This window comes from Galeopterus variegatus, unplaced genomic scaffold (genome assembly GCF_000696425.1).
Source record: "Galeopterus variegatus unplaced genomic scaffold, G_variegatus-3.0.2 Scaffold3763, whole genome shotgun sequence".
Lineage (NCBI taxonomy): Eukaryota > Metazoa > Chordata > Mammalia > Dermoptera > Cynocephalidae > Galeopterus > Galeopterus variegatus.
The window spans coordinates 45607-62019 of record NW_007729874.1 but is presented as its reverse complement, the minus strand read 5'-3'; the positions used below and the strand labels follow the sequence as shown (position 1 = coordinate 62019).

The following is a 16413-nucleotide window of genomic DNA, read 5'->3' as shown; positions in this document are numbered from 1 at the left end:
CGGCCCGACTCAAATACATTTCTTTCCTAACACTTAACTGCTGTTTGTAATTTTACATGTATATTGTAAGAATGTGCGTGACATGCACATATACACATGGACATATACCAGCAGCTAACATAGAATCCTGCACATAATAGGTAAGCAACACATGGCTGTAGGATAAAAAGAATAATAACGTATAAATGGATGAGTGAATAAATGGATAAATGATTGAATACACAGCTTAAGGAGGAGAATCTAGAGATGAGATACAATAATAATGATGACAATAACAATAGCCAGCCCTTGGGTAGCACTAACTATAAACTGCCCTCAGAGATTTACATGTATTAACTAATTTAATCCTCAAAATGACTCTACAAGGTAGGTGCTATGATCTCTATATTGTGGTTGAGGAAACTGAGGCACAAAGAGGATAACTTGCCCAAGACCACACAGCTAGGTATGCAAGGAGCTGGGGTTCAAACCAAGGCAGCCTGGCTCCATAGTCCATCCTCCTAACTCCAACCCTCAATCACCTCCCTAATATCACATTTACCCCAAAAGATACATACTGCTGCAGCTGGCTTGTTTTGCCATGCCAATGGTAGACAAGAAAAGCACAGATATATTTCTAATATGAATAACCCAAAGACTTCATGTTAGCCAATAGTTTTAGCAGTCTTCTCTTTAACCAACTAGAAATTTTTTTTTTTTTTGTCTTTTTGTCTTTTTTCATGTCCGGCAACGGATCGCAACCCTCAATGTCGCACCTGTACCGGACCGGGACCAGCAACGGGATTGCAGCCCTTGGTGTTGCACCTGCACCTCGCTCAGCCAGTGAGCGGAACCGGTCTGTATGTGGGATCCGAACCCTCAGCGGGAGCGCCACCACGCTCCCAAGCAGCGCACTGTAGCAGTGCGCCACCTGGACGGCCCCCCAACTAGAAATATTGATTACAATTTGCTTTTTCCTTTCTCTGTGTACAGAAGGGCTAATCTGTTAGAAAATGCTGGGAAGACTGCCAGTGAGAAAGAAGCTAAGAACATAGGTACTAACTCAGTGACAGGAACTTAGCTACTTGCAGTCAACTGATGCCTGGAAACACAAAGAATACATGGGGTGGTAAGTGGCTGTGCATTAATCAAAGAAGCTCCCTGGAGGAGAGACCAAGCCATGAAGAATGGGAGGGAAAATCTCCACCAAAAAGAGACAGAGAGAGAGAAGGAGAAGGGGGAGAGGGAGAAGGGAGGAGAACAGGGAAGGAGAAGAAGAAATGGAAGGAGGAGGTGGAGGAGGAGGTGGAGGAGGAGGAAAAGGAGGAGAAATAGGGGAAGAAGAGAAGAAACAGTTTGTTCAAGAGCAAGACAGGAACTGCCATGAAACCAAAAACTTCCACCAAAAAGGAGATATATATCTATGGGAACTGCTAAGTTTTGCAAAAACTTAACTCAAACTGAGAAAAAACAAATGGCCTGAGATAGTGAGAAAGCATGACCACAACAAGCATTACCAAGGGATCCGGTGTGGGCTGAATTTAGGTACTCTGGTTAGGGCCAGGCTGGCTTTTCTCATTTACTACCATGAGCCTAGAAAAACAATTTTTCTCTGTGCGTAGGAACAGAAATGTGGAGCACTGCTGGACGCAGGCTTTGACTTAGACCCAGTACCCTCCTAACCTCCCAAATTCTTTTTTTTTTTTTAATTTAACTTCTCAAAATACATTGCAGTTTATTTTCATGCCCCTTTATCTGTTCCTCTCCCCCCCCCCCCATTTAATTTTTATTTTATTTTACTTCTCAAAATACATTGTACTTGATTTTCATGCCCCTTTCCTCTCCACCGCCTCCCCTCACCCCCGCACATCATATCTGTTCACTTGACTTAAATAGTTCAAGGAATTTTTGTAGTTATTCTGTCTTCTTCCCCATCCCCGCGTTTTTTATTTATTGGTTGATTGACTTTTAGCTCCCACAAATAAGTGAGAACATGTGGTATTTCTCTTTCTGTGCCTGACTTGTTTCACTTAATATAATTTTCTCTAAGTCCATCCATGTTGTTGCGAATGGTAGTATTTCGCTCTCTTTTGTAGCAGAGTAGTATTCCATTGTGTAGATATACCTCAGTTTCCATATCCACTCATCTGATGATGGACATTTGGGCTGGTTCCAGCTCTTGGCTATTGTAAATAGCGCTGCAATAAACATGAGAGTGCAGGTGTCCCTTCGGCATGATGACTTCCATTCCTCTGGGTATATTCCCAGCAGTGGGATTACTGGGTCATATGCTAACCTCCTAAATTCTTACCCCTGCCTACCCTGTGTGGCCCACGCACCAGAGAGCAGAATGTAGACTCAGGTCTCAGGTAACACCACAAAAGGGAGCCAAAGGGTCTGGGGACATGTCCCTCTCCTCCTGCCTTTTTCTTTAATTTGTCAAGCGCCTACTTGCAGTGCAAGACCTTGGACTAGGTGTTGTGAGGGAAAAGTGTAGGCTTGGCCCTCATCACAGGACACTGGGATGAATGAGGGCACAGACAGCTACATGCAGGTTGAAAGCAATCAGAGCAGGGAGAAGGCTGCAGGGACTTGGGGGTCAGAGGAGGCAGTAATCACTTTCCCCAGGTTTACCAAGGGCCAAGTACGTGTCTTTCCTTCTCACTCCCTCCCGGGCCTTCCTCCCTTGGTGGGCTCTCTGCCTCTGCTGTGTGCATTTGCCTGGTTCCCTCTCTTCCTCTCTGATTCATGAGCTCCAACCTATGTCTTAGGCCTACCAGGTGTTTCCAAGACACCCTTTGGCCACTCTGGTGGCATCATAAGTGGCTGAACTTTGATATGATCATTGGATTTTAGGGACTTAAGGATAAAATCAGATATGTTTTTCTCAAGAGGGTTTTAAAAGTTTGAAAAGCTGTCTTCTTTCTTCAGGGAAAATTTCCATCATGATCTCTGGTCAGCCCTAAATGAAAGAATTTCTTGGTTTTCAGATTAATTTCTAGATCACACCCATTGGCCTTATAAATTTCCACCTCAAAGGACGAGGAGAAAAAGACCTGAATAACCAGAAGAACAGAAGGAGTCCTAGCTCTGTCGTTATCCTGTGTGCACTTGGGCAACCCTTCGGGCTAATCATCATTCTGGCTGTACTTACCTGCTAGATCACTAAGGATTCAATTAGATAAGGGATGTGACAGTCCTTTAAAAGCTTCCAGTTGAAAAAAGAATAGCTAAACCTGAGAGTTTGCTGTGTGTCAGGCAATATTCTGAGACTGTGAATGTGTCCTCACAACAGCAAATCTGACCCTCCGCCTGTTTTTGTAAATAAAGTTTTATTGGAACACAGCCACACCTGTTCACTCATGTTTTTCCATGGAGGCTTTTGTGCTACAACAGCAGAATTGAGTAGTCGTGAGAGAGATCACATAGCTGCAAAGCCAAAAATATTTACTATCTGACCCTTTACAGAATAAGTTTGTCAGCCCTTGCCTTAAAGCCGTGATATGCTGTTTTCTGATGATTTTCTAGTAATAAAGGAAGGAAAGAAACTCTGGCTGTTGAGAGAAACAGCCATACCATCTTCAAGTCCCTCACTGGTGATGGACTGGCTAGCATGCCCACACCCATTTGCTGTACTTGTTCCCCCCGAATAGTGTAGAATCTTAGAATTTTAGTCCTAGAAGAGGCTTTGAGATCCCTGATTGACTGTCTCATATAGGAGACTCTCTCAGAGTCATGAATTGCCCAGTGTCACAAAGCTGGAAGAAGCCAAATGTTTTGGCTCCTTGTGTGTTTCCCACTCCCTGCCCTTTGGAATGCTAACTTCTGAGTCAAAGTGGGTTGCCAAAGCATTGGCCCAGCCCTGTCATACCTCACTGCTCCCACGGAGCCTGCTCTGCCGATGGTCATAGTAGATGGTGTGACCAAACTCTCTTCCCATACAAGAGTCCTCTACTGAGCTGTGTACCTGGGGCCCCACTTCCCTGAGTAATTTCTGCTGCCAGTAGCCAAGGAGTGGGGGATTCCCCTTGACAGCCTTTCTAACCTTACATCTCCCCCATCCCCAAATGATCATCACAACAAGCACACAGGCAGCTGTTAGTTAAAAGTGCCAAACCATGGTGCCACAGAAAAAGGGAATCCTGGCCTATCAATTAGCCCATAATTACGTAAGGTATGCCTTCTCGGTTTCGTGTTACTCAGTCGAGTTGGCTAGGCTTGCCTCACCTGTGACTCAATCTTCTGGGGCCTCCCCACCTGGCTCCCATGTCATTTCAGCCCTGGAATCCTCCTTCCCTTGGCTTGTCCCGATCTTCTATCCTCAGGCCAAGGCACAAACTATTTCTCTCTCTCTGGGCCTCATTAAGAATGGGGTCTTTTTCCAGAGCTCCTGGATCTCCACCTGTTACAGGTCATAACCAACTCCTTTCAAAGCCCCCTAAGCCCCAGGAATGCCCCAAACCAGACTCTCCTCTGTCAAATCTCCTTTTAAACTTTATAAGCTCTGATTTCCTCCTGCTGTTCTCGTGGGTATTCCCTCCCTGCCTCGGGTATATCAACTTAGGGTTGACACAAGTCCTCCCTTCCAAAAATCCCCTATCTTCCTGAAGGTTCTCTAGCTGCCCACTCCTCCTACAGCACACAGCAACTGGGCTCAAGGCAGATGGAGGGGGCAAGGGCCCCATTGGAGAGTTTCTGCTGTGGCCAACAGACCAAGAGAAATGTCAGCTCCGGAGAGCCTCTGGCCCTTGGGATGTACTTCTTCGGTTAGCACGTTTGAGAACTGATATTCTGGTCATGGACATACCATCCGAAGACGGGCTTGAACTGACTTCATATTTCATTACAAAGGGAAATTTAGAAGTATAGTTTTGATGCAGTTATTTTGAAGAGAAACTACTTAGATATGCATTTCCTTTGCATGCCATGTTTTCTTTTAACTCTTTTTTCAGGTGTGTGATGCTAAGGTATTTTAAAACCATTTTAAATTTTAGAATGGAAATCACCTGCTTATTTTCCTTCTACATTAGCAGTTTTTAAACTTTGTAAGATAGCAGGATCTTGTACTCAAACAAAATCTTAGAAGATTCCCCTTATATAAATTAATAAAATATATAAAAGTTGGGTTGGAGGGAGTGGGGGAGAGGAAGGTAGCCCCTGAAGCATTTCTGCAGAGCCCAAGGGTTGTAGTGAGTATAGTTTAAAAACTATTACTTTTGAATATAATCATATCTTATTGAATCTGAGACACCAACTATTGGAAGACATACCATGTAGCACAAAGAATGAAAAAATATTACCACTGATTGATTATAACATACAACCCAGTTTCAGAGATGTTAAAAGGCAGTCTTTGTGTAGCTGGAATTAATGATTTACAGTAGTATAAGTAAATATATATATATATTTATAACTATAAATATAAATCACATTAACTTATCCACATCGTCGACCTAAACGTTAAATTCAAGAGACTGAGCAGCAATAGCTTTAGGTAAATGCTAGTCTCCCTTTACTGGGCACTACTAAGTTCTGTGCACAAGACAGATGCCAACTGGGTGTTCGTCTCAGCACTCCTGACCTTCCTTCCATTTCTTGATGTTCCTATTTATTGACAACTCTCCAGGCTCAGTGCTGAGTGCTGTACATGCATTATCTCATATGATTCTGATACACGGGCAGGTTTAGAAACCATTAAAGTAATCTCATAAGGCCTTAGATGAAAAGATGAAAACTATGCCTGAAGGAAAAAGTTGAATGTCAGCCTCATCAAGGAAGCAGTGACTTCTGCAGAAAAACAGAATGGTGCCATGTTTCTCCCTTGGTTAGAAAAATCCAATACTGGGCCGGCCCGGTGGCGCACTGCTACAGTGCGCTGCTTGGGAGCGTGGCAGCGCTCCCGCCGAGGGTTCGGATCCCACATACAGACCGGTTCCCGCTCACTGGCTGAGCGAGGTGTGGGTGCGACACTGAGGGTTGCGATCCCGTTGCCGGACCCGGTCCAGTGCGGGCGCGACACTGAGGGTTGCGATCCGTTGCCGGACACGAAAAAAGACAAAAAGGAAAAAAAAATCCAATACTAAGACATTCATGCACAAGGGAAACAATACTCTCAGGAAATCCCGTGTAAACCACTGAAACCTGCTGCTTTGGGTGGGGCTAATCCCTCTCATCAATCAACCTTCAGCCCAGATCCAGACCCGGGCACAATCAGGAAGGAAAACATCATCTGGTTAAGACATGATATGTTCCCAGGTCTAACCCAAAATATATATGTCCTAAGGGTAGTTCTGCCCCATGATTCCTCCTCTTATTGGCTTTTTTCAAGACTCGGAGATTGCAAGCTGAGGTCTTAGCCCCAATAAATCAGCTCTAAAAAATTTCATCTTGATTATAGTCAATAGAATGAAAGATCACTGTCTGAAAATGGAATGGTTTGTGTTGAAAATAGTGAGTTTCCTGTCTTAGGGGTTAGAGAGGAGAAAGTGAGGATGGGCACAAACAGGCTGGGTAAGCATCTGTCAGACTTGCTATAGGGGGCACTGAAGCATTAGATAGGGTGAGTGATGCACTGTTTTCAAAATAATGAAATAAACTTCAAGGTCATGTTCAACTCTCTAATTCAGCAGATCTCAAGTCCACTAAGATTTCATGCCAACCTTGGATCTGAAGTCCATAGAGTGGCATTGTCCAATTGAGCTTTTTATACAATGATGGAAATGTTCTAATGTGCACTGTCCAATATGGTAGTCACATATGGCTACTGAGCATTTGCAATATGGCTATGTGACTGAGGAAAGAAATTTTTAATAACAGTCAACTCTGTACTCCACAAACATGTATACTCAACTGTACTTCAATTAAAAAATAAAAATAATAATAATAATAATTTTAGTTTAAATAGCCAGTGTGAATAGTGACTACCATATTGGACAGCACAGCTCTAGAGGGACTACCCCATCCTTGTCTTGAACTTTAGGACTACGGCTGCCTGTTTAACACCAGCTATTAGGAAAGCACTAGTGTCCAAAGCGTGAGAAGACAAAAAGCCCTGACACAGAACTGAAAGGAGGTACCCAAAGGTATGTGCCTCTTCTCACAAAAGCATCAGGAGAGACCACCATGAGGGACCCATCACAGAAAATCAGCATCTGTCCAGTATTCTTGGGCACCTTAAGTATAAAATAGAAATGACTTCATGGTCCCACTTATATGTGGCATCTCGAAAAATTAAAATAATAGAAGGGCCGAGCCCATGGTGCACTCGGGATAGTGCGGCGCTGGGAGCACAGCAGCGCTCTCGCTGCGGGTTCAGATCCTATATAGGGATGACCGGTGCGCTCACAGCGCTCACTGGCTGAGCGTGGTGCGGCCGGTCTCAAAAAGGACAAAAATAAATAAATAAATAAATAAAATAAAATAATAGAAACAGAGAGAAGAATGGTGGTAAATAGGGTCTGGTTGGCAAGAGAGAGAGGGTATGGATGGGGAGATGTTGGGTAAAGGGCACAAAGTTTCGGTTAGGTTTAATAAGTTCTGGAGATCTACTGTACAGCATGGTGACCATAGTTAATAATAATGTGTAGAACACTTTTAAACTGCTAAGAAATTAGATCTTAAATGTTCTCACCACAAAAAATAATAAGTAGAGTATGAGGTGACAGATGTGTTAGTTTGATTTAATCATTTTACAATATATACACATATCGAAGCATCATGTTGTACACCGTAAATACATTCATGCATCACTTAACAATTTATTCTGAGAAATGCATCATTAGGCGATTTCCTCATTGTGTGAACATCATAGAGTGTACTTCACAAACCTAGATGTTGTGACCTGCTACACACCTAGGCTCTATGATATAGCCTATTGCTCCTAGGCTGCAAACCTGTTCAGCATGTTACTGTACTGACTACTGTAGGCAATTGTAGCACAATAGCAAGTCTTTGTGAATCTAAACATATCTAAACACAGAAAAGGTACAGGGAAAATACGGCTTTATAAATATTATGGGACCGTCATCATATATGAGGTCCGTCATTGACCAAAACCATGACACATGACTGTATATGCAATTTTTATTTATCAAAAACTTTTAAATTTTAAAAAATAGAAATGAATTCAGGGATAACTCAAGCAACTGTGAAGATGCCAGTTATTAAAATCCATCCCAGGGGCCGGCCCGGTGGCGCACTGCTACAGTGCGCCACTTGGGAGTGCGGCGGCGCTCCCGCCGAGGATTCGGATCCCACATACAGACCGGTTCCCGCTCACTGGCTGAGTGAGGTGCGGAAGCAACACCGAGGGTTGCGATCCCATTGCCAGTCCCGGTCCGGTACAGGCGCGACACTGAGGGTTGCGATCCGTTGCCGGTCATGAAAAAAGACAAAAAGGAAAAAAAAAATCCACCCCAAAATAGATGATCAAAGGCCAACTTCAGGATGTGGCATGATTTCCTGGTAAGTTCTCTCTGTGCTGTACATATCGCAACAGTGACAGTCTTTACTTTCTTGCTTCTCTTCCTCCAATCAACTCACAGCTCTCACTCCCTTCTCATTTTATGTAGGTACATTACTCCCCCCTTTCAGCAGCTAGTCTTGCTTGTATCTTAAGCCCAAAGAACTACACGATTTGGCCATTTTTTTCAACCAGTCCCTTTGGTGAGAACTCTGGATCAACATGGTCATTGAGCTGAACTGATAAACCAGCCAGAGTCCTATGCTGATCTGATGAAAGGAACCTCCAAGTTTCTCTTCCACTCATGCACATGTCCTTGGATTAAGACAGTTCTGCCCATGTGCAAGTGTCAGGGGAAATGTCTCTTCAATATACAAAACATAAAATCTACCAAGAGATGAGGAAACCTCATCCAAATGAAAGCTGGAATTAGAAACAGTAGGGGGTTCCTTCTCCATCCATTCAGTAAGTATTTACTGAAGGCCTCCTATGTATCAGGCACTGCATTAAGCACCAGAGGTAGGAAAGGTAAAATCTCTCTTCCATGGTGCTTTCAGCAGGAAAAAGGGAGCAAAAGACCTACTGTTTATTGAGTTTCTGCCCCATAAGAGTTCTCCACGTCTCTTAACACTTCTGGAAGATAAATATTATCATCACTATTTTGTAGATATAGAAATAGAAGCTCAGATTTAACCAAGATTACCTTGGTCTGTGTCCTCTCTTTGTTTCTCCGCACCGCCCACCTTTTGCAGTCTTTTCCTCTATATATCCCTTGAAGGATTCCAAGCATCACTTATTTATAGGCGATTCCCTTACCACAAGAGATTAAGGGTGCCCAGGAGACCTGGTGAGCACGAGACCCGTTATCAGGATCAAGAAGGAGAGGAAGAATCACCACCACCCAAAGCCAAGAAGAAAATGGGTTCCTAAAGGGAATATCATAGTTAAGCAAATAGTATTTCAGAGAAAACTTACCGGCCACCACACCATACTTCGGCCTGCCAGGAAGAAACCTCCAACAGTCCCACGATTAGTGGAAAACATAGCCTGAGGAGGAAAGGGTCAAAAATGTAACAGAAAACTACAGGAGTGACCTTGCCAGCCAAAAGGATATGCCTCCCCCACACTGGCACTTTCTTCTACTCACTCCACTTTCTGAAAACTTTCACATTTTATTCCCCTGGAGCCTCAATACACTCAGATGGAGGAGGCAGGGACCTACATTTGACAGACAAGGAAACTGAGGTTCAGGCAGTTTAAACAGTTTGCCCTCACACTAGCTCTGTAATTAGCTTACAGTATGGCTTCGAGCCAGTGACTTCACCCAGATTTGTTTGCTTTTCTGTTAAACAGGAGGAAATGGAACTTTTTAAGCCTTATTTACAAGCATATCAAGCTACCTAATGAAGCAGCACACAGTCAGCCCTCCATATCTACAGGTACCACCTCCACAGATTCAACCAACCACAGATCAGAAATATTCAGAAAAAAATAAAAAGCAACAATATAACAATAAAAATAATACAGCTAAACAAACAATACAGTATAATAGCTATTTGCACAGCATTTACATTGTATTGGGTATTATAAGTAATCTAGAGATGATTTAAAGTGTACAGAAGGATGTGTGTAGATTATATGCAAAAACTACGTCATTTTATATCAGGGACTTGAGATCTAAAATCTATATCCATGGATTTTGGTATGGGAGGCGCAGGAGGGTCCTGGAACCAATTCCCCACAGATACCAAAGGACAACTGTACTTTTTAAAAGTACCATATGGTATGTGAATTATATCTCAATAAAGCTGTTATCAAAAAATGAAAAATTCTATAAGGCATTTGTATTTATAAGACAACATGTTCAAACTCAATTCAAATCTTTCCTCTCTGAGGATGTAGGTAGGAGCTTGCTAGAATCATTACTTTTTAATATATCATGACTACTGTGATAAATACAGAGGAACAAGGGAATTCCTTCTGACTGTGGCATCAGGCAAGGCTGCACAGACAGAGGAGCATTTCAGCAAGTCTTGAAGAAAGGGTGAGGTTTTATTAGTCTGAGAGAAAAGGGAGGTACTTCTGACTGCAGGAACAGCAGATCAATGAGGTGGAACCACACCCAGTACAGGGAAGGAGAGAATGGTAAAAGTGTTATCTGGCGAAGCTGGCTGAGGCATAAGAATGGGGAATGTGGTGAGAAGTAGAGCAGAATGCAGGCTCTCAAATGCCAGGCTAAAAAGTGTCGGCTTTATTCCATAGGCAGTAGGGAGCCACTGAAGGTTCATGAGGAGAAAAATGACATGGATTTTCAGCACCTGATAACCAGCTCCTCTCACAGCTCCCTTACAATGTTGCCTCTGAGCCTTCAGCTTATTCCTGGCCCAGCTCAGACCCAGGCCCAGTCCTCCAGCACTAAATGGTGACAGTGCCTCTGCCCTGGCCCCTGGCCCTCTTTCCCCTTCCTCTCTCTGTGTCATTGGCCTTCTCTCAGCTAACTCTTGCTAATCCCCCTGAAAATGTAAATGGCTAATAGTGACTTCGCCCTGTCAGAGGTGTTTGTGTTTTCAAAGGTGACATTGGCCTTCTCTCAGCTAACTCTTGCTAATCCCCCTGAAAATGTAAATGGCTAACAGTGACTTGGCCCTGTCAGAGGTGTTTGTGTTTTCAAAGGTGACTATTAAGGCTAAAGAGCAGCACTGGTCCAAAGGAATTAATCTCTGATGGTGACATTGCAGGCACATAGAAACTTGCCATTCATTTAGCAAACATGTCTGTGACAGCACATTGCTACGTGCTCAGACTGCAGAGATGTATTGGACTTAGCTCTTTAAGAAGCAGGGCCATTCATGCATCCAGTCAATTAACATAGATTTACTGAGCACCCCCGTGTGCTAGGTGGTGCCAGGGAGAGCACAGCTCAGGTCTTTCTGGACTCCTAGCAGTGTCCTCCCTCCTACTCTGAAGGCCTCTGCAGTGGTTTTCCTAGAAATAGCAAGAGGACAATAGACCTAAGGAACAGAGAAAGTATCTAGGAGTGAAACAGAAATAAATCCCAAGGACTCAGGCTCTGGAGGTTGGCCAGAGAAAGGCCATTCTAAGATCATTCTGAAGTTGAAGAAGGTTGATACCCCCTCACCCCCAGGCACGGTTGGAGGAACAGGAAAAGTGGATTTGGGGCCCAGACACCCAGACACAAACATTTCCCCGTTGGTCTCAGAAATGAAGAGCTCAGAAGAATGTGAGGACAGAGACTAGAGTGGGGAGCTGGAATAATTCGGGACAGATCTTGGGATGGGCAAAAGGTGAGGAGAGATGTGCCTACAGCAGACCGTCTCCTCTCCAGAATGTTCATTCCCCCACCTCTGCAAGTTCAGACCCTACCTACCCATCCTTCAAGACCTCTTAAATGCTACCTTCCCTGTGAAACCTTACCTGACACTCCCCCATGGAAACCTCCTCCTGCCCTGCAAACAAAAGTAATCTCTCCCTCCTCTAAACACCTAGAAGACTCCATCTATACTTTGTTTACAGCCCTTACAATTGTTTTTTACTTTGTATTATCATATTACAAAATTTAATCTCCCCGTAATGCTTAGTATGATGCTTTGTGCATGGAAAGGCACTGTCCTGTGAGCAAGAGATGCTCAAAGGAAAACTCCGAGGTTCCAGACCCCTCTTCATACACCATGGCATTAAGTTCTCCAGCCCACCCTGCAACTAGAAGAGAATGAAGTCAAAATTGCAAGCTGCAGTGACCAAAGAAGCACAATTACTGACCCATAACAACATTTTGGTTTGGGGTTTTATTTTGTTTTGTTTTGTTTTTTCTCAATGGAATAAAAATATCATTGAACAAAAGGAAGGAACTTCTGGCATCTGTTTAGATGAGGAACAGCTTAAGACACTGGGGATGTGGGCCTGAGAAGACTCAGGAGTGGCCTATTGTCTTCTGATAAGTAAAGTGGGACAGACACACTCAGCCTGGCCTGCGTAGGGGACAACCAGATGAAATGGTGGAATCTCCAGGCTGTTAGGTCTGAACTCAGCACTGGGAAGAATTTTCTCTCTTCAGAGCTGTTCAGAGATGGAAATGATGCCACTGGGGAGATTCTGCTGGAAGTATTCAAGTGAAGGCTGTTGACAACTTGTCAAGATGATTTTGTCAAATGATTTAAAGAAGAGATGTGAGCTTAGGATAAAGAGAGTTGAAGTCAACAAAATTTAGGTCCTCTATTCATAAAAATATGTTAGAGAAGAAGGAATTCAGCACCACCAGGACACTGTCACAGCAATGCAGTGATGGTAAGGACCATGGGGAGGATATTCCCAGAGAGGATATTGTCTTAGGGAGGGGAAAAGGTAGAATAGTGGAAAGAGCATTGGCTTTGGCATCATCGGACCTGAGTTTTAACTCCAGCTCTGCCACTGATTCATCTTAGTGACTTCTGTTCACCCTCTCTGATCCTCATCTGTAAAATGGAAAGGTTGGGCTCCCCTAGGGGTCATCCCAAATCAGATATTCAATGATGATATGGGTTCAAATGATGGCATAACACAGGTCAGCAAATTTTTTCTGTAAAGAAAAAGGGCCTGACAGTAAATACTTTAGGCTTTGTGAGATACATAGGGTCTCTGCCACAAACTCTTTATTTTGTTTTGTTCTGTTTTGTTTTCACAACTCTTTAAATGTGGAAAAAACATTCTTAGCTTGTGGGCCATACAAAAACAGTCTGTGAGTCAGATTTGGCCCATGGGCCATAGTTTAACAACCCCGGGCTTGAGGGGGTTTCAGAATAGCTTAATTAAATCTTCCAGCAAAAATAAGGTAGAGATACAGCTTAAAAGGATATAAAATCCCTCAAGAAACAGTCTGAGAGGTGGTAAAAAACAAAATTCAAATAAACACTGAAGATGTAATAAGCCAAAGCCCAAAATATGATTGGATAAGGCAAAGTTGGAAGAGGATGAAAAAGAACCAAATAATGTTGGAAGAGGGGGGGATGGTGACAGGGATATTGGCTGTGAGGTCCTTTCTACGTTGAGGAAGCACAATGGGCCTGGACCATTCCATCTGTGCAGCCCAGAGATCACGTGGGAGTCAAAATGCCCATCCCTGAATCAAGCTACTATTGACGCTTCAAGAGCAAAAAATGGAGTGTAAACTGGGAGAAACCAAGCATGTTAAATGATCAGGGTCCAAAGGCACTGACTAATGGAGGAAGATAAAACATAAACAAATACTAGCGGGCTCATCTAGTAGCATTTAACAGGACAAGTGACACTGATTCACAAACACTTGAAAAGCATAAACACCATTTTTAAAAAGTGTGAACACCTTCAGAACTGGCAGGGCTAAAATGAGATCAGTTAAGGGAATGGAGATTATTGGTGATGGGGAAACAAGCAATATAGCACAGCCAGCAAACGCTGGATTCCCCTCTTGGCTCTAGCTCTTAGCAGCCGGAGTGGGTGGGGAAAGGTAGGTAGGTACTGTGGCAATGCTCCTGGCACCGTGGAAAACCAGGAGTCGAGAGACCTGAGTTCCAGGAACAGTTCCGTCTGTTGCAACCTTAGACAAATCACAACTACGTGGGGCTTCGATTTCCTCTTCTCTAAAATGGGGATTAGCATTCCTGCTCTCCCTGTCTTACAGCTTTTTGTGAACATGTACAACCCAGCTGACTATTTTTGCCCATTTTACTTAAAAGTACAAAACTTATTCAGGGCCTGGATCATACCCTGGAGAGCAAATAACAATAGTAATTTTTAAAATTCCTGCAGTTCATAAAGAACTTTCAGATTCATTTCTGCAGATCCTCCCAACGACCTTGGAGTGTAATATGAATAGGTAAGATTGTATCTATTTTACACTGAGTAAACTGAGGCTGAGGGAAGTTACCCAACGCGGCATGGCTCAAACTATAGGAAAGCCAGTACTAAACCTGAGTATCCTGGTTCCTAGTTGGACACTTTCCACTTTGTCTGGGAAGTTGAGAGTATTGAGGAAGAGTCAGCCACACTGACCCCATGTGACACTTGAGGAGGCTTTCTGTCACATCTGGTTTCTACAATTCCTTTTTTAAAAAAAATCAACACTTCCTTTTACCCCTGAAAAAGCTCCGTGTCCGTGGAAGGGTTAATGCCCATCCTCCTCTCCCCTAAGTCAAAATAGTTCTGCACAATCACCTGGGGCACCTCAGCCTACCTGGGTCCTCACACACACCCCATGACAACGCTTGACAGTAACTGGAATATTTGCACACGTTTAAAACGCCTCCTTTTCTAGTCATTGGGTGTGCCAACTAGAGTCTGTCACAAGTGAAATTTCCAAGTTCCAGGCTGCTGAGAACAAGTTTCTCTGGTTCAGTGTGTCCCCAGAGTCCCAAAGAAGAGACACACACACTTCCCTCTCCCCAGTGCCAGGCCACCCACAGGTCTTCCTCCTCCTGCTCCTCCTCCACCCCTCTTCCCCATCTCTAACTCGCTGCAACCCCGGGAGGTCACAAGACCTCCGAGTTAGTTGGCCTTTCCCAGGAGGGGGACGGAGATGGGCCGCCCCACAGCACCTGCAGCTGGCAGAGGCGGTGGCTTCCCTCGAAACGGGATGACTAAGAGATAGGACAGCAGTCCCCTTCTCGAGGCTCCTCTCCCAAGCCTGGCATCCTCGTTGGGCGTTCCTGGCAGGCTCCCCTGCCACCCTGTCGCTTCTGCTCACACTCGCTTGCCCGCTGGCCCCACACTGTGCCCCTGAACTCCTCTCAAGCGCTTCCAAGTCATTTCCAGCCCACTCCAAGGACTCCTAAGCCTGCCGCCCTCGTGCAGCTCGGCGGGGCCGTCGCTCTGGGCGCGCTCCCCTCATCCCTCCCGGCGGCCTTCGTCCCCTCGGTCCGCATCTCGGACCCCACATACCCACAGCCCGACGGCCATCACCACCAGGAAGTAGATGACAATGACGGAGATGTCGGCCGCATTGCGGATGCGCTCATGGGACGCTAAGGGCGCGGCGGTGGCGGTGGCCGCGGTGCTACTGTCCATGGTGGCGGCGACGCGTCCCTCCCGCCCGCCCGGGGCCGCTCCGCTCCGCTCCTTATGCGGCCCGCGTGTTAATGATCAGCCCCGGGGGAGGGGAGCGCGCCGTCGGGGCCCCCGCGCAGCGCCGTCGGGAGCAGCTCCGGGCGTGCAGCGCCAAGTGAGGAGGCCGAGCCGCTGGCGGGGTGGCGGCGGGCGGCCAGGTAAGGGCTGTCCCGCGAGCGGGGAGTGGCCGGCCAGGGGGTGGTGCCCGCCTGGTACAAAGGCCCGCTGTCGCTGTCGCAGCGGGTACCTGGCAGGACTGCCACGCCTGGCTGGCCGTGGGGCCGCGCCTGGGGCAGACTGGGAGTGGCTCTACTGAGGGACCAGGCCACCTGAGGTTGGGGTCTCAGAGGCTGCGGGTCTCCTGTCACCTGCCCTTGGACCAGTCCCAGGCTCTCTGTGGAATGGGCTTCTCCATGTGTAAAACAGGTGCAGGGCTTTTCTGAATAATCAGCCAAGCTCTCCTCGCTGTGGAGAACATTCTTGGGAGTATGGGAAGTTGCTGGAAAAAAATTCAGCACAATCGTTATCTCTTGGCCACAGGGATGGCCACCCACCCACCCACATTCCTGACTCCCCCTCCACAGCCTGCAGCCCGCAGGGGCTCTGTCACTCCCACTGTAAGGAGGAAGAATCTGAGACTGGGAGAAGGGATCCCACTAGGAGCCATTTCCTCACCCTGTGCCTCCCCCAGTAATGTGACTTGGGGCCTTCCCAGGCAGGCAGAAAGGAAGATACTAGAAAATCCCTCCCAAGGAATTCATCAAACCCTGGCCCTTCCTGGAGACTCAGCCTGCCCATCTGGAAACACACATCTAAGTCACAAGCGGGAGCTCAGAACAGAGATGGCTGAGGGAGCAGGCATGACTTGCCCAAGGTCACGCAGTGAGCCAGTGCGG

General features: G+C 45.5%; 1 protein-coding gene across 3 annotated transcripts in view; it reads right to left on the bottom strand.

The window, feature by feature from the left end:
• SLC5A1 (solute carrier family 5 (sodium/glucose cotransporter), member 1) overlaps positions 1 to 15496 on the bottom strand; it is a 69646-nt gene extending 54150 nt beyond the window's left edge. For all 3 annotated transcript variants that reach the window (XM_008585928.1, XM_008585929.1, XM_008585927.1), the window contains exons 1-2: positions 15353 to 15496; positions 9416 to 9487 (exon numbers count right to left, since the gene is read on the bottom strand). In XM_008585928.1, the coding sequence (XP_008584150.1) occupies positions 9416 to 9487; positions 15353 to 15478 (198 nt within the window). In that variant the 5' untranslated portion in view covers positions 15479 to 15496. The remainder of the gene's footprint in view (positions 1 to 9415; positions 9488 to 15352) is intronic.
• Positions 15497 to 16413: the final 917 nt, after the last annotated feature.